Source organism: Haemaphysalis longicornis, unplaced genomic scaffold (assembly GCF_048455015.1).
Source record: "Haemaphysalis longicornis isolate Haplotype H1 unplaced genomic scaffold, Haemaphysalis longicornis Haplotype H1 scaffold_12, whole genome shotgun sequence".
NCBI lineage: Eukaryota > Metazoa > Arthropoda > Arachnida > Ixodida > Ixodidae > Haemaphysalis > Haemaphysalis longicornis.
Window position 1 is genome coordinate 89,110,712 of NW_027526225.1, and position 18,473 is coordinate 89,129,184.

Sequence of the window (18,473 nt, forward strand, 5' to 3'; positions counted from 1 at the left end):
GCCGTAGTGTCATTGCACAAAAATCTGCAGCGGCGCCCGTTGCAAAGCCTTGGCAAAAATGCACAGGTGAGAAGGCTGGAGGAGGTTGGGGGACGCAGAGTGAAGTGAATTCCGTTTAACGTAAATCTGCTCCACAAAGCACTGCTAGTGCAGCCTGCACACCCTCCATCAGATGGATCACCTGTAAATCTTTTCAACCGAAGGTCGGCTATGGTTCCGTACTTCATGTGCGCAAGCAACCTTGCCGAAGAGCAGACTTCATTCAAGAGACTTTTACAGCAAAAGCTGTACACCTCTACCCCTCAAAGGTTTCATCTACGCGGGCAAAACCGCCAAGGCTCCACGAATACAGTTATACACTGCATGCTTCGCCCCTCCCCAGGTTTCACGTTAGTCGAGATGGTCGGGATTTTGCATTGTTGGGAGGGGTATATTTTTTCTTGCACTTAGCAGTGGGAGGCCCAGCCGGCTAGCAGCGACCTGGGTGACTAGCTCGAGCTGATATCCTGGGCACAACTGGCCGCAAATGCCTCGTGCAAGAGAGGAACGGCTGTAACATCTGTTTTGGCTCAAGTAAAGCATTTATACCACCCCCATCTTGTACATATCTTGTCGACTCATTTAAGATGAGACAGTGGTCAGATCGCAGTCTATACAAGTGTATTTCTTCTTTCGAGTCCACCTCTGTGCTAGCCCCAAATGCAATATTTCAAACGATATAACTTGTTTTTGTTGAAACACTTTCCCAAAAAAAGTTATACGACAATTGGCCGCTAAAACGACTCCATTATTATGCAGAGTTTCATTCGTTCGTCATAATTAGTTCCCAGTATACGAGTTTGTACCTTAGTTCAAAAACCTGTCACCTTCGTGTCGTGTGCCTAACAGCTTCACTGGTCAACCACCTTCACACTGTGGAATGGCTAATTTTTTTTAGCACTTCTACGTGGATAGCTGCTTCACTCCTTATGCTAAACGCAAAGGCTTGTTCAGTCACAAGATTTTTCACATTCACGCAATCATCAAGTATTTTCAAATTTTTTCTGCACGTGTACTTCTGCCTCACACGTTAACGATGGGTGTTGGAAAACCAATGCGTTGCATGCCAGCTAGTCAAAGGGATGGAATAGTAGGAGAACTTAATTTACTATACCACACTACTGGTTATTTTGTGGGCTAGGCAACCAACTTTGTTTTAACTTGTCATTGGATGTCTGTGGCTCACTAAACAGGTGTAAAAAATAGTTGAAGAAAGTGCAGGTAATGATTAAAAAAAAAAACAAAAAACGAAAGCAAGCCACGTAACTCACCATGTGCCAGTGGAACTTATCTGTGTGGAACTTACCTGCATATCTCGCCACTCGAATTCCAGTTATAATGATGTGGAGTTGACTTACTTTTTTACAGGCTGAAACACACCTCTAATGCCCTGGTCAAGAGCGCATTGAAAGTGGTGCAACTAATATTTGAAGCACTTCATGTAGAGTACTTGTTTCTGTTTTATTACAGAGTTCAGTGCCATTTATTCCACAGCTTATGTACAAATAGGCGTTGTTTATTTTCTCCGCTGCTTGTTTTTCATGTTTTGTCGCCTCCCCTTCCCAGGGCGCTGCTTCTGTAAAAAACCACGTTCCAAAAGTGATTAGTTTTGGAGGCATGATCTAGTCCCACCAAATGGTAATTACTAATCTGCCTCGAGCAGAAAACTATAGCCCATCATTACTGCTTTGTATTGTTTAAGGGGGCACACTGGTTTTAGAAAAGTTTTTTTTGCTTTCTAACCAATTTTGCTGAGACTTCACAGGCTCGTTGAGTTTTTTAGCTGAGTTCAAATATCTAATTAGTTTTTATCTGAGGTAATTAGTTTCCAAATTCATTACAAATATTTATTGATTGTTCTTGAGAACAATAGCGAAAAAACTATTCAACAAAAAATTACCAGTAAGGCATGAATAGATACCAGAAGTAGTGGAGAAGGAAATTTGGGAAGCAGTTTTTTTGTTTTGCAATACACATAAGTTTACATCAATTCTAACTTCTAGGCTTGACGTACACCTTCTAACCAATTAAAATTAATGCCAACTAAACAACTACTGAAACACAAAATGTAAAATCTGCTTCCCTTATTGGATGGTTTAAACATTCAGCTTCACAGTGCAAAAGAAATGGCATTCCTAGCTACACTACATGCTGGGATGTACCTTTTGAGAATTTCCTATCACTGCGATACCCCTCCTGGTGAAGAAGTGGGAAATTATGGGAAAATTGTTATACTTTCGTTGAAATCGGGCCTCTATGGCCTTTATAAGTACCTGGTACTGTTCCAAGTACAAAATTTTCTATGGAAAAACTGTGCTAATCAAGAGAAAATTGATACCTAAAAGAGCTTTTTTGAGAACTTGTTCGGTCCCAAAGACCCATGTGCCCCCTTAAAGGACACAGGAAGCTTAGGACCAGTAATGGTTTAAATGGAGTACGGCTTTTCTGGCCAGAGCTTTTGCTGTGGGCAGGTAATTTCGGGTAATTTAGTTCGCATGAACACAGTTATTGACCACACTGCACCAACATCTAATATGAACCGCCTTTTTCCCAATTTTACAGATTCAGCATATAGCGTGTTGTCTTTTTTGTCCCTGATTTGTTTACATCTGACATGCTTTTTACTGATCGTCAGAGTCAGCACATGCGATCGTATTGCAAGTACATTGCTCCATTAAAATAGGTTTCGTCGTTCCTCCAAGTGCAACAAAATTAATCACCAAATTTCGAATAACTGGAAAGTTAGTGAAAGTAAACTCCAATAAGTACCAATATTTTGAAGTAAGCAAGCAGGGTTCGTACAGGCTTCAAAAGCAAAAATTCAATGGTTTTCAAGGACTTTCAAGGACCAGAAAACGCATTTTCAAGGTCCCCATCCAATGTTTTATCTGGGATTATTTATAACTTTTTCACCACGATGCCAAAGTTTTTTATTGCACAATACCTAAGCACACTAGTGCACCTTTAGATAGGTGCTAACGGGTTTGTGAATGCTCCCCCAGCTTTATTTTTTATTTCATGGTTGGTATTTAGAGGTTTTTCTTTTTTTCTTGGTGTTTTTCTCAGGCTGTTTGATTTCAAAACTTCGTTAATGTTGCCTGCATCTCCTGCTTTGTTAGCAAGAGTATCAGCTGAAATTAAATCAGCAAGTGTTGCTGCAAGGCAGGATGAACTAAGCACATGTCCACCATTTACACGTAAGAGCAAATGCAGGTAGAACATATAAGGCACAGAACACATGCAATGAGCGAGCGTCCACAGACTAGATGGAAGATGCAAAATAGAGAACAGAAGCCGGCTTTCACTGGATTGTATTACGACATTGATTGGATTCAGAAGTGCCTGCTCCCAATGTTGTTTCGTAATAATGAAAATCCACCGAACTTGTAATTTCACACAATAACCTGAAACTTGATTGTTACAATGTTTCTTTACGTTTGTTAACACCTAAAATCCACGACAAACTTTAAATTCTTGTAAAAAGACAGGGCCGTTGGTTCTCTCCAGAAAAATCAAGGGTTTTCAAGGACCATTTAAAAATTCCAGGACTTTCCAGGCCTTGAAATTGACACTTCTTAATTTAAGGGTTTTCAAGGACCTGTGCGAACCCTGGCAAGCTTTGAGAAACATTCAGCAAATGTCGCCAAAAATGCTGAAAGAACAGAGCTCTACACACAAGCAACGATTTGCGGTATCCACTACAGTCGAACCTTGTTATAACGAAGTAGTATTGGCACAGCAAATTTGTTCGTTATATCCGATATTCGTTGTAACAGTGGAGGTAAAAATCGGCTGTAAGAAATCGAAAATCTGGCTCGCACAAAAATAATTGACACAAAAATGCATTTTTTAGGCTTCGAATCCACTATAAACAAGGTAACCCTTACTTTTATCCCTGTGACATTTCAACCTCAATGAACTGGAACATGTACGTGAAATTACAACAGAACAAAGTTCACTTGAGAAAACAGGCCTGTGTCCTTATTTATTTGATGGAGGAGGTTATCTTCATCTGGTGGGTACTCACAGCACTGAGAGCAGGATGAACTTCCTCAGGGTGTCCACGAACAAAAGGGCTTTTATACTTCTGCAGTTTCGGACAGTGTTTTTTTTTTTCTTTTAAAGTGGCCTCTCAAACTCCCGGTCAAATATTTCGTCATTATATCCGATATCACACGCGGATCTCACGGTTTCAGTTTTGTTATAAAAGAATAACCCTGGTATTCTGAACCCTTACACCACTTGAGCTTCCAGTGGAGGAGGCCCTTGAAATCGATTTCCCCATGCATAAGCATTGCGGAATCCTTCCCTCAGCCGAGTGGCGGGAGCAAATGGAGTGGAGGAGGGACTCAGAGTATGACCCTAAATGTAATTGAAATAAGGCGTGACCAACCAAAGTTTCTACTTAGTTCGCTATAGCCGATAATCCGCTATATCAGTGCTCGTTATAACGAGGTTCAACTGTACAATACAAATGAATTCCACCGTACAGCATCTATTTCAATGCAGCTTCCCAAACTTTTCCGTCTGCCTTCAGTGAGGGAATAAAATTTTATGGATAGAATTTTCTTTCAGGAACGTTCACACGGAATGTATAAAAGGAAGGGACCAAATGAGAGCGACCCACCTTGCCGGCTCCCGGTGCCGTGTTGTGCTTCTTGCGGCTGAAGCCGCCCACGTCGGCGGAACTGCTGGCCGTGTTGAACTTGGAGCGCTTGCGCTGGCCACCGTAGCCGTACTTCTTGTCTTTGTACTGCCGCTTCAGCTGGGACCTGTTGTGAAAAGAAAGGAGACAACCGGCGGAAAACGTCAGTGCGGATCGGACACTGATGGCAACAAACAAACCATTCACTACATCCACCTAGATCTGCGGTCACGTGGGAGTGCGGGTTTGCCTCGCATTCCTGAAGCCCCGGGTTCAATTACCCAGGGTGTCTAGCAAATTGCCTAATTCAATTTCCCTGACTTTACCATGTTTTCCATGACCATTTTAAACGAAATTCCCTGACCAATACAACAGGCGCCATTATGTGTAAATGGTCCGTGAAGCATATAAAAAGCATATACAAAACACATTAACTTCAGTTTGTTCAGTTTGAGGTTTGCTTGCCTTCTGTTACGGCTTCAGAGAGTTTATTTCATCTTGCCAGATAGAAGCTTCAAGTGCGCTTCAGCGAGCACATTTTGCTTTTTTTTATTGTCCTGGCTCGACATGCAACGTCAACCGCATGGAGCGTTTTTTTTTTTTTTTGCACGCGATTCGCGCGCGTTGGCGTTGCGCGTGCGATTTTTTGACGCCCGCGTCGACGATTCGCGCGCGCGCAGCTTCTGCCTCGCTCAGAAAATGACGCGCGTCACGGGAGCCTGCCGACTTGCGCCAATGGAGAGCCGCACGCCTCATGGCGGCAGTTTCGAAGCTCTCGATATGTTTAGGCTTACCACCCCGGCAGGTATTGCATGGGCGCTTTCACTAGCGGCGCAGATGATGTTTTATAGTACCGTTTTCACCCACATTATAGGCTCCTTTACCTCACAAGCAACTTCGTGCGTGCCTTGTGTGGCATTTTAGACAGCGCTTAGAAGCGGTCGCTCGAGCTCCCGTCACCAGCTCGTGTTCGAAGCCGCCGCCATGTTTCCGCTGCCGGCAGCACCGCGCGCAGCGTGCAGGCAGTTCCGCGGCAGCGTCAGAGCGTCTGTGACATGCGCGGCGCATTTTCGCGAGCAGAAAACGCCCCACGCGGTTCCCGCTAAACCATGTCATGTTCCTTTTTGATTAGGTAATTCTGGCTCCTGGTGTCATAAGAAACAAGTTCTATCAAGATTAGCTACAAAAAAGCGCTGACTTTTAAAATTCGCTGAAAAAAAAAAAAAAAAAAAGCGCGTTGTGCGTGCGGTTTGGGCACCACCTACATCGACCCTCTGCGCAAGTGCAACCAGCAAGCTAAGCCAGCTGCGAGCTGCGTGAGCCGCACGGCGAGTTTCTGCACGCGATTCGTGCGTGGTATTTTCACGGCCACGTCGACGATTTCGTGCCTGCGGTGGCTCCTTTCCTGCACAAGCAAGTGCGTCTGTGCCTTGAGTAGCATTTTATAGAACCGTTAGAAGCGGTCGTTGGAGCTACCGCACTACTCCACGGCCGGTGCAGCCGCCATGTTGCCGGCGCCTGCCACTCGGCACGCACCGTGCAGGTGGTTTTCGCGGCGGCGTCAGCGCGCCCCGTGCGCGGCGCGTTTTTGCTTGCAGAAAAACCAGAAAACGTTTCATGCGGTTCACGCTTTCATCACGCGCGAACGTGTGGCGCTCGGTAACTTCTTGGGGGCCCCCAACACTGGTTTCCCCTATTCTGATACTGTGGGCAGGCCCCGAAGTGGTTTTCCCTGACTGGTACTACTTGATTGAAAAATTCCCTGACAATTTCCTGACTTTTCCCGGTGGCGCGAAATTCCCTGACTTTTCCCGGTTTTCCCGGTCGCTAGACACCCTATTTTACCATCCCGACCACGATGTAAGCAATTTTGTTATCGATCACTCCACTGTTGGAAATTGTAGCCTTCAAACCTCTCCCTGCATCACGCATCCTTAAACCCGTTTTTTAGCACAATGACAAAGTTGTGCAAAAAGAGAACACGTGCATAGCATACACAAATACTAACAAAAAGCATTACGGACTGAATTTAAGGCGCAAGACAGTTGTATTGGAGCTACGGTTCGACAAGGACTGTTTTTTTGTATTTCCTAAAATAGAAAAACAGCCCTCTAGACGGGACACAAAGAAGGAGGCTATACATACACAGCGCTTTTTGTATTTTAGGAAGTATGGACCAACAAGCCTAAACACTTCCATTGCTTCAGTTTTTTGTACATGCTGCGAGTTGCCATTTAAAACCGAAACCAAAATGCATTTGACCGTTTTTTTGTCAGTGTCCGACCAAACAAACTAAGAATCAGACCTGTAACCCGTAGTACTACACTGAACAGCTGCTGTAACGCATTCTCCCACGTGCCCTTTCGCATTACTGCATGTGTGTGCGTGTGGGTGGAGTGTGATTTTTTTACTGCAGCGAGTTAGCGAGTCTGTATGCCTACGTCCTGTAATCTTACATTCCACTCTACAAAATGCACTGATTTACACCAACACACCCACAACAGGTTCTTGAAATTTCCGACACTAAGGGACAAGAAAAAAAAAAAAAAAGAATTTATTAACAGTGCACCCTCTCCCACAAACAGTTGGCTGTCAGAATTCCCTCAATGCTGTTTTTTTTTCCCTTTGCCTCCTCCCCCCCATGAGGGGTTTTCCACCACATCTTCCAATCCACAACGCATCCGTGGCACATTTATCTTCAACATCACTTTTTTCCGGAGTGCTGGCGCGAAGCAATGAGCTAAAGTTTCCAGCCACATCCCAATCCTTGATCCACACAAACGACTTCGGCTTTGGATTTGACTTTGACTCACTTTGTCAAATTCTTGCCGCCTCGTGGCTGTTGAGCCCCACCTTTGCCACCTGGCTTGGGGCCCCCTGGCCGCTTTCCCGAGTTGTCCAGGAACTCCAGCGATCCCTGGCCTGAAATCGCGTGCCAAGAATAAGTCTCCGCAAAACTTCGACTGAAAACACGTCTTGTTACAACGAACACCTAGGCCAGTTGAAACACCTCAACTTGCACAATTGAAAGAGTGCTGTACAAGCAATGAAAGCTTTGGTGTGTACTTGAGAAACTTATACTCTGATAGAGGTGAATTCAGGTACAAAATGGTTCACTATTAAAAACTAAATAGCTTAACTCCAACCTCCACCCAAGAACACTGCTAAAATGTGTCACCATAAATTGCAGTAGCTTTAGAACCAACTACTTTTAAAAATGCCCCCATTACTTGCAAAGTACATGATATCGCACCTATGCCAACAACACTAACTCCATGCTGGCTTTCATATAAGATTTTCCTTCTGAATGTCTAAGCAGCACTTTTTTTCTAAAGCCTGCCAAGAAAACAAAAACCTTACCCTTTTTGAATTTCTTGAGGTTCTCCATCATTTCCCGCTTCTCCTTCTGTCGCTGTTGCAGCACCTCCACTTGGACCTGAAACAGAGAAAAGTGTGCCATGAGGTAACTGTTTCATAGTGGCACAATCTTGGAAATTTGTTTTTATTCGTAGCATCCTGCACATTTAGTTTAAGTAGGCTGAAAAGTGTGCCTGCCACAAAAAGCTGCGTGTGCTTCATGTTTCAGTGCCCAGGTAGATGTTAACCAAGATTTCACACTAGGCATCAGAGTACCAACTTTTTGTTACACTTGCACTGCAAAAATCATTGCCAAGAATGCCTTGAAGCTGACACAGAGCGGAACCTTGTGCTGTGCAACCAAACTCAGTGATGTACACTAAATTCCGTGAACTATAAATACTTAGATTAAAATCATTCCTATTGCAATTTTACTGCCTTTTTGCACTTGTGGTTTTGGCTGGTTTACTAGAAACTATCCATGTATGATAAGTAAAAAGCAAAAAAGGCAGCTAGCCGCACTCTGAGTGCAGGGAAAGAATTAAACGAACAAAATTAAGTGTAGAACGCATGTTGGGGAGAGACTTAACTGGAAAATGAGCGGCTTTACATGATTCGGAAGTGCATTCTAAGACTATAAAGGTAAGACACCGAAGTGAATGGTGAAATCTAACATAGCTCAAGAAATCCTTGTTTAGAGAAAGTCCAGCGCCATGAAAATCTGTAATCAGCCGCAAAAAAGAAGATACCATGCGCCGTTCCCACTTAGCTGCACCAACCACCGTAACAAGGTCAGGCTGGTTTGCCATGTGAAGCCACGGTATCTCAGCCTTCAAAATTTTTACTTTCACTCGTTTCATGGTTCATATCGACTTGCTGTAGAGGTTGAATGTGGCAGCAATCTGTGAAATTCAGTTCCGAGTACTTGCCGGCATGTCGTCATTGCCAATATTGGCCAATCGGGACGGAGGATGGTGCGAGAAAAGCGGTGATTTCGGTTACACTTTTCTAGTCAAAATTCGGGCGGAAAGACTCAAAACATGGTCCTAGGCATCCTAGACTCCAATCTGGTAAGGCGACTGGGCGACCTTTACACGCCGCCTCAAACGACAAGAGTTGAGCTACGAGGGAGGGGCAGGGGAACCCACCTTCTTGCCGAACTTCTTGAGCTCGCGCAGCTTGCGGGCCTTCTCGGAGCGCTCGAGCGCCACCTTCTTGGTGAGCAGCTTCTCGCGCACCTTGGTCATGTGCGAGTCCGACTTGGCCATCTGGGCAAAGTAGTCGTCCGGCCGCCGGGTCACCACGCCCGCCTGGTGCAGCCGCGGGATGCCCTCCAGCACGGCACTCTGCGCCTGCCGGTAGCTGTGCGAAAATACGGGGGAAAACAGGCTTTTTAAAGCGAAAGCATTATTAGTAAGAACGCATAGACCAGTTGGTGGACCGAAAAGCTCTGATCAGATCTCTGGACACACGGCGCGTGCGTGAAACCGGGCTTCTCCCATTGTGTCAAAACGGTCACTTGAAAATCGCGAAAAAGGGACAGCGCTAGATAAGACAATACACGCATCGATCTTAACAAAGGCGTAAAACCGTTTACCTCTATCTCATAAGCCATGCATCAGTATACAGTTAGATCGTCCGTAGATGCGTTTACTTAGTGTGCGAAAAATTGCCCCATGGGTTCCTTCGTTTGCGATTTGGGCCTTTGGAGGTTTGACAATCAATTGGATGCACTTTCAGCAAAGGTTGGATGCACTTTAGGTTTCGACGAACTTCTGATGTTAGAAAGCTTTTGCGCTTCTCTCAACTTTCATTAGGAGGGGATGGTAATTTTTTTAAGCAGCTAGCTTTCTGATTGATTGATTGTGGGGTTTAACGCGCCGACGCAACGCAGGCGATGAGGCGCGCCGTAGTGGAGGGCTACGGATTAATTTTGACCACCTGGGGATCTTTATCGTGCGCCGAAATCTCGTACACACGGGCGTTTTTGCTTTTCGCCTCCATCAGAAAAGCGGCCGCCGCGGCCGGGAATCGAACCCGCGACCCCGTGCTCAGCAACAGAACGCCTTAGCCACTGAGCCACCGCGGCGGGTAGCTAGCTTTCTGGTTTATACTTGCCAGCTGTGCCACTGCATTCGTGATTAAATGTTTGAGAACTCCGATGTTAAAGGGACCCTGCAACACTTACCATCGGACTACTCGGAATGTATTTTAAGGTAAAGTCTATTGTCCCACCAATCTCCTCCCGCAAGAATTATGAAAATCCGTTCACTATTACCGAAACTACGCGCGATGAAAAATTGCGCATAATCGTTCCCTCTCAACTCGATCGCGGACAACGCGACGAAAGCTGCGCGTTTTCTCAAGGAGAGGGGGGCGGCTCGCAGAGCCTTCTCTGGCGGCCTTCGATATATGACAGGTCGGGGAGTTTTCCCCTTTTCTCCGAAACGTGGAGGGGTCTATTTCCGGTTTGGTGCCACAAAAAAGCAGGCATGGCTGCCTGCCCGCAAGCGCGCGCTCAGGCTGGTAGGGCGTTTTTGAAGCAATAAACGTTTGTTGTCATGTGATCTGGCTGAAAGGGGAGTATTAAGTAAGTCACTCAAACTCCACCCACACTCAAAACACAAAAGAAACGTCAAAACTGTGCATACAGGCTCAGGCATAGAAGAGGTTGGTACACCGCGCCGACAACGGCGGATCGTCACGGGAAATGCGAGAAGTAAGCCGTGAAGCTCACCAGCGACAGCCAATAGGCAGCCATGGCCTCAGTGACGTCGTTTAGGCCATGCCAGGTGTGCATAATGAGGAAAATTGAAGGGAGCGCGGCTGGTTTTCCCGAGTCTTTCACAGCGATTTGTGTGCTCACCACTTCACGTGCACGTGTAATATTTTGCTCGGGTATTCCTGGCAGTGTAATCTAAACGTCGCGCTGGTTTACTTGCACTGCTCAAAGAGTGCTGCAGGGTCCCTTTAATAGGGCCACGAAGATGAAATACACCTGTATCTAATTTAAAAGAACAATCCTTTGGCAGCTCATTCCATTCCATTCCAGCCCCGAAAGGGTTTTTTTTTAACTGGAAAAAGGCAATAAATGTTGAAAAAGCTTCAAATTTCGTGCTACACGACATCAGCAGCAATGCAATCGGGAAACAGTAAACATTTAGTTATAGTTATGAGTGTGTTAACTGCAGGTTAGCACTTCAGTGTTACAATTGAACAAAACCAGGGGCACCACTGCAATCGTAGAGCCATGTTTCTTGGCGGCAGCTTTGGTCGGCGACTGTCACCTGAGCGAATTCCGGCAGGACCCAGAGAAAAAGCGGTTGCGGAGTGACTACTGACTCATCTGTTTTTCTTAATACCTTGCCTAGTTGTTAGCACATTAAGATTGACATCAATGTTTTTGGTTACTGCGTTCTTTAAATAAACCAAACTTGTATTTTGTTTACATGGCCTCTTAAAAAAAAACACCCACAAAGGGAAATTGACTAAATCATGACAGAATAGCAACTCAAATGAACAATATCAATCGATCAACAATATAAAAGAACCAATTGATCAATTTTGCACAAAAATAACTTCAGCTGATTCTGAAATCCACAGCGCACCCTTGTGGTTACCCCTTCTATTTCATAGCATTCGGCGTCTGCAGCCTCAGGTACGGATGGAAGAGGGTAGGTCTAAAGGACGTGAAGTGAGGAAGCACCATATTTTCGCGCATATAACCTGCCCGTGCATATAATCCACACCCCCACTTTCAGAAGAAAAAAAAAAGTCCTTGCGTATTGCCCGCACATTTGATACAGGAAGGCTGCACCAAAGCTACTGCTCAAGCTACCCATCGCATACTACGTAGGCAGAAAAAGTGTATATTTAGCAAGCAGAATACACTGACTTCAAGGCGAAAGTCCCAACTCACTAATAAAATTCAGTTGTTATTTCTTCCTTGTCCTTGTATGTTTTGCACAATCACGGCAATGGAAGGCATAATCAGTGTAACTGCATACTAGCTTCACAGCACAATGCACACTGCCGTGAAGCTGCACTAAAGGAAAAACCCTGCGTATTGTCCGCACCCCTACGTTGCCACTGAAATTTCCACATTTTTGGTGCGGAAATGTGGTAACCAGGGAATGTTTGCCACATACCCGCTTTCACTTACCCCAGTTGCTTCCTTTGCAATCCATTTTTGTATTGAGGACTACCCTGTATTGCCTTCAATTCCTTCTGTTCCATGAGTAGGTTACCGATAGTAAGTGGAATCCCCACTCCTCACTGCCTAGCCATCACGCCTGCAAATGCCCTGTTAATAACAACTACAATGGGATCACATAAGGTGAGGACAGTTGTCCTGGTGTTTCTTAGCCAGGAAAAAAAAAAAAAAAAAAAGGAAGGGTTGGGATTTGCCAATTGAAAAAACTTGCCAATTCAAATTACATACCAACACCTACTGTCGAATGTTTTCTTCATTAGCAAACATGACATTGCAAGGTTGGTGACGGTGCATGTGAACCGTTGCGAACTGGTGCTCATTCAATAAAAAAAAAGTTTAGCGTATTGAGCTGCTCATACAGTTTTTACTCAAGCTTTCGACAGAGGTGGAGCTTACTAGCTCACTTTGTCCACCACTAATATATCCCTGCGAGATACGTAAAGTAAAACAAGTTTATCTTTTAATCCTGATTACTCCAAAAAAAAACAGTATGCCAGTGCTAAACTACGAAGTACGACAGATTGCATACCCTGCAAAACAGCAGTGCCACAAGGAGCAAATATCGAGCTTAGCTTAAAACCTAATTTTCACACAGCTCGTTTAACTAAAGTTCAGTTCAAAAGTTTTCGTATTACAGAAGCATTACAGAAGTTGCCTTTGCAAGAACCGAGTTCAATTTCCATTTAAACTGAAAGAAGTTCGGAAACCTTCGAGAAATGCGAACCTCCACGAAGTCTACTTTTACTGCTCGTCCCTTGTGTTCTCCATTGTTTTTGTGATGCCGCCACACCAACTTTCCCAACTATCGTTTCTGCTCGAGCTAAGAACAGCCAAGCTTACAAGGCCATTTCACGCTTGAAGTCCTGGTGGACTGGGTCCTCGTCGGAGCTCAGGACCACAGCACCCTTGCGGTTCTTCTTGAGCTGCATGTCACCAAACTGCTCGGACAGCTCGGGCGTCAGGGGCGCCAGCCCGTTGACCATCGTCAGCGTCTCGACCCAATCCAAGTCGAGCTCCATCTCGGCAAGCTTCTGCTTGAGAGCTGCCTGCAAGGACAAAGCCAATCAGTACACCGTCGGTCGCCGACTGCTTCGATGTCATCAAACAGGTGGAAATAAGCTGCAAAAACCAAGCTGAAGAGAAAAAATGGGAGAGAAAATAGCTAAAAAAGAGGGAGCAGGGTGTTCTGTTCTATCTGTACATTATATAGCCATAAAAATGACACGGAGTTCTACTTTAAAAAAAAAACTGTTAGGATGCAATCAGTCAAGTATGAAAAGGAAATAGATGCAACATGTTTCGTTCTGATGATTAAGTCATTGCAGCAAAGCATTCTGGATTGGCCAGGCAAGCTGCAATCATGAATTCTCGTGTAGCATAGTGGATGTGCCACAAAACTGCTTCTCATGTAGGGAGAACAAGCTAAAACAGGAAACGCAGCGATTGTTGCATTACAGATTGATTTATTGATTCTGGGGTTTAATGTGCCGACACTTCACAGGCGATGAGGCGCGCCGTAGTGGAGGGCTACGGATGAACTTTGACCACTTGAGGATCTTTAACAGCCGCCAAAATCTCGAATGCACGGATGTTTTTTCTTTTGAAACCTAGGTGGCTGCCATGGCCTCTAAAGGTACACAACCCCATTCCAACATCGCACTAACTGCCATGTGAAGCCACACCAAGCCGCCACCTTCCAGAAGCCAAATACTAAACTGATGAGTGGATACAATTTAATTAACAAACACTAACTCGAACACTTGCTGACACTACTGTGCCGACATTTAGGGTATTGAGTGGCATACAAAAATGTGGGAAACAGAGCTCTGCACGCGCTGCCTCTTTTTTATCACTCCCTATGTGTATTCCAAGTCATTTTTTGTTTTTTGAATCTGCCACTATGTGTCTGTCTGCAGCCGTATAAGCTAGTTGAAAACATTGAAAACAGCCTGTGCGGAATGGCAGCCTGCCAACACAGTGACAGGCACCCTAATAGACACAAGATCAGTGTTCAATGATAAACACTTGAAGTTTCAAGTCTCGGGTGAATAAAATTCTTTGCCAACTTGCAGCAAATTGCCTCTTCTTGCAATCCTTATGCTAATGGCAAAAGGTGGCCTCTTATCCCAATTACGCTACAATGCCTATTCTATTGTTAGCACCAGGCATTGCATTCAGCTGTAGCAGATGCAATCACTTCTGGACGCAAGGTTTGTGGACTTCTCACTTCAAGGACAGATGAAGAATAACAGCTATTCGAAGAGAAGGCGACGCTGAAATTGCTTCAAAATCAAATTTACCAATGCAAGACAGGCAAGGTTTAGAGGTTACTCCTGCTCCCTGCAAAGCTCAAAACAAGAAAAAAAAAAAAAAAAGGACATAACAAAAAGACAATTCCAATAATTATACCCCGTCACACGGGCACTTTTAAACCGGATTTAAGCGCGACTGAATTTTCGAGCGCGCTTGATGCACCGCCGCTGCTACACGGCATGTTTCAATTGGTGACTGGTTAAAAAGCGCAAAGGCTCATGGGTACATTGTCTGCTCCTGCGGAGCTCCGCCACTTCCGGTTCGAGAGCTCTCCTGGCCTCCCGTACGCCGACGGCTTTCATGTGCACGTGCTTCTTGTTTATCTGTTTCCACCGAACAAAAAAAACGCTCATGCATTGCACATGCAATGTGTAACAACGATGGGGTTTCTGGGGTTACTAGGGGCTTCTCTGAAAGGTAAGCACTCTGTGACAAATAAACAACACGCACACACGTGCCTGGAAGCCGCCGGCATGCAAGAGGGCAGGCGAGATCCGAGATTTCGAACCAGAAGTGGCTGGAGCAGACGACGTACCCATGAACCTTTGCGCTTTTTACCGGTCACCTATCCCGACCGAGAAGTTGCACCGGTGGCACCGGAGAGTATCACTGCTTTCGTCCAATCACGCTTGGAAACCAGGATTGAGTTCGAGCGGGATCGGGCTCGATCGCGATTGAAACTGCCATGTAGCAGCGCCCGATCCAGATTGAGCTTGATCCAGATTGACTCAATCACAATTGAAAGTGCCTGTGTGACAGGGGTATAATTTTTTCACTGGTAACCAATTGCACTAAGGCCGGCATTGTATTGTAGCATTTTAGCACAAGTTCAGCACTGCTTGTTGCCAGCGGAAGACAAGTGCAAAGCTATGAAGTGCACTGACAAGCATGCCAGCGAAACACTGAGCTTGAGTGAACTGGTTCTTCAGTTAAGACACAGCAACATATCCTCACATCTGCGCCTTGCTAATGGCTAAGCTGCCATTAAAGAAAAATTATACTCTCAACAAAGCAAACTTTCTTTCCAGGCAGAAAGCAACAACCACATGCAGTTTCCTTTATTTCGTCCAGCCATTACTGTAGTGACCTTTTTATGAAGTGTCTATTCTACCAACCGCTGGCAGAATTTCCAAAAAAATTTCTCCTGGCAATCATCTCACATTGGCTTTTGGAAGTCCCGTGATAAACTGCAATTTTTCATGGCATCCAAAAGCTGTCTGCTGGTACGGTTAAACCTGGATATAATGAATTTGACAAAAATTCGCAATTTTTCGTTACATCCAGGTTTCGAGTTAAGGCTCTCGCGTAAATGAAGCAGAAACGAAACAAAAATGCCAGACATCAGTCATGGTGAACTGACTTTTAAGGATTTATTTCACACTGAAAAACTGCGTGATTTGCGCCAGCTGCTTCCCTACAAAATTAGTCACTACACGGCACTCCAAAGAAGTACGCTTACTTACCCCCGTATTCACAAGCGTAACCTAAGTATCACTTATGCCTTTTGGCACTTTTTGGTGCCTTAACCCGTTTCTAGGCCCAAACTTATGTTGGAAGGGCGCCTTTTCGCGAATTTGGTGCTTTTTTCCGCACTTAAAATTGTTGAGACGGTGCCAGCTGAGACACTGTATACCATGACGGCAACATTCTTCATTCTCGCCCGTAGAGACGCTATTACAATTGCGAGCTTGTCTCAAAAAGACAAAACTTTTCGTTTCCTGGCAGCAGAACTCACCACTGATGGACCAACACGACAGACAGCAGTGGAGACTCGCGACTAGACGCCGACAGGCAGGCCTAATCGACACCGCTGTTACTGGAAACGCACGGTAGTTTGCGCGAAGGGTGAAGTTCGCTAAATTAGTTCATTTCCCTGGCCAATTTTTCAGAAATCGTGTGAAAAACAATGCCTCATCAGCGTGGCGAATTCGTTACATCAAGGTGAACCATCGCGATGCCTTCATTAGATAGAGGTCGCAAACACGTGGGTTTCAATGGGGCTGACAACGGGGAATTAAAAAACTTCGTTAAATCCAGAAACTCGTCACATCGAGGCTCGTTACATCCAGGTTTAACTGCAATTCAATCACCTCCTAGTTAGTAGTTGAAGGTCGATGTCTTGGTATTTTACTCAAGATTACGCATGGCAAGTGAAAACCGAGGGATAACGTGCGCAACAACACACCGCTGCACGATCGCTTGCTCCATCTGACGATAGGCAGGAGCCAGTGCCTGCTTGAGCATACCGTTTTAAAAAATTAGTTGCAAAAATGTTTTGTATTAGCTTCTCTTGGTAGGGCTGGTGCAGCATGATCGTGCAGAAACATCTATGACGTGGTCATGCATGCATGGGCGGAAGTGGGGGCATTGTTTTGGCTGCGATGTGGTCTGCTTGCTATTCGAGCAAAGGTACCAAAGAGATCTTAGCAAATCAGCTGGTTGCAGAGACCTCATTCTCAGACATTTGGTTTCCAACACTCTTTCACTAGACTATTGTCAGAAGTGTTTCTATATACTAGAAGAAGAAACGTACAACCCGTATGCTCCAACGCATTCGGTGCTAACCTTGCGAATGTTATCACGTGATAATGCCAACCTGCACGCTGTCTCTTGTGTCCCCAACATCTCGCTGGCAAGCTTTCACGTGCAGTTTTTTTGCCTCAGTAATTTTTACGTCCAATTCTCCGTGTCTAAACAGTCTTCTACGCTCTAACCCAAGGTGTGCGCTTCAAGTTTATCAAAAATGCCGAAGCAATCACCACCCGAAAGTCGCGCTTTGCCGGCATCGGCCTCATGCATTGGCGAAGCACTTAATGGTCTTGACATCAAGTGCTTCGTAACAGATAATTAAGACCGAAGTAAAAGAATCACTGAAACGAAGCAGAAAAACAGTTGCTACGCACAAGGGTTCTCCTGCAGGCAGTTTTTAGCGGCACTTTTCCCGCCCTGCGTTTGTATAGCGCTTTTTTACAAACTATGCAAATAGCTTAGCCGCACGTGCTGTGAGCGGGTGCACTACTTCGCAACCAAAGTAAGCAAAGAAACTACCAGATTACCGTGTTGTTGATGAACTCTTTCTTGACATGAGGGGCGATAGCGTAGAGGCCAGGTTTCAATTCGCCTCTAGCCAAGCTCTCTTGCAGCTGCAATCAAAAAACGAATTCAGTAACCACAACGCCGTGTCTCAATGAGTCAATGCTCGGCACGAAACTTGGACATATCTAACGGCTGTCATAACGGAGACAAGTTTGTGTCAGTGAAAGCGCTCCTTAATAACGCCAAGTAGGTGTGGGTAAAAAATGCGTCAGCAAGTATTTTTAAATTAGTACACTTGGCGCTGGCTAAACGATTACGTGCAGTCGGAGTTGCGCACGTGTTGTCAACCAACCCGTAGCGCGTGCATAAGCGGTGGTCTTACCTCCTCATCTGAATCTAGTGATTCTGATTCTGAATCAGACATTTCTTCTCCTATGATGCAAAAGGGATGCAGAAATCTTCCCCGGGCGGTAAAACGCACGCAACTCAAGATCCAGAGATCGCGACAGCACGCGACGACGCGATCACGGCACGTACACTTGGATTATGCTATGGCTCCGGCTTGCGGCTACCTGTTTGTAATGACCGAGAATGGATCTATACACCATTTTCCATAAGCAGCCGGGAAAGGAGGAAAATACTCTCAAACCAGTTCTCTCGGCGGCCGACCAGTGTTGCCTGTGCGCGCTGGGAGGGGCCCTGAAAGGCATTTTGAGCACACTAAATGAACTAGCGCAATCGTTAGATAGGGTCGTCAACATCATCTGTGCCAAGTATTACTCTTTTACGCGCAGCGGAAAGCTCACACTTTTGTTGCAAAGTTTGTTGCTTTTTTCTCACCCTTTCCTTCGTGTTTTTGGACGCCGCCAT

At 45.3% G+C, this 18,473-nt stretch overlaps 1 protein-coding gene across 2 annotated transcripts; it reads right to left on the bottom strand.

Moving 5' to 3' along the window:
• Nucleotides 1-1,481: 1,481 nt before the first annotated feature.
• On the bottom strand, nt 1,482-18,145 carry LOC144162962 (putative rRNA-processing protein EBP2). 2 transcript variants are annotated; one of them, XM_077693703.1, is made up of 8 exons: nt 17,986-18,145; nt 17,624-17,710; nt 13,095-13,300; nt 9,190-9,403; nt 8,045-8,120; nt 7,498-7,606; nt 4,667-4,811; nt 1,482-1,615 (listed from the first exon to the last, which is right to left on the bottom strand). In XM_077693703.1, exons 1-8 carry the CDS (start codon nt 18,025-18,027, stop codon nt 1,556-1,558), a joined length of 939 nt encoding a protein of 312 aa, XP_077549829.1. In that variant the 5' UTR covers nt 18,028-18,145; the 3' UTR covers nt 1,482-1,555. The 2 variants fall into 2 exon arrangements, with proteins under 2 accessions (XP_077549829.1, XP_077549830.1); XM_077693704.1 differs by having other exon boundaries at nt 7,498-7,601; nt 8,040-8,120.
• Between the last annotated feature and the right edge of the window lie 328 nt (nt 18,146-18,473).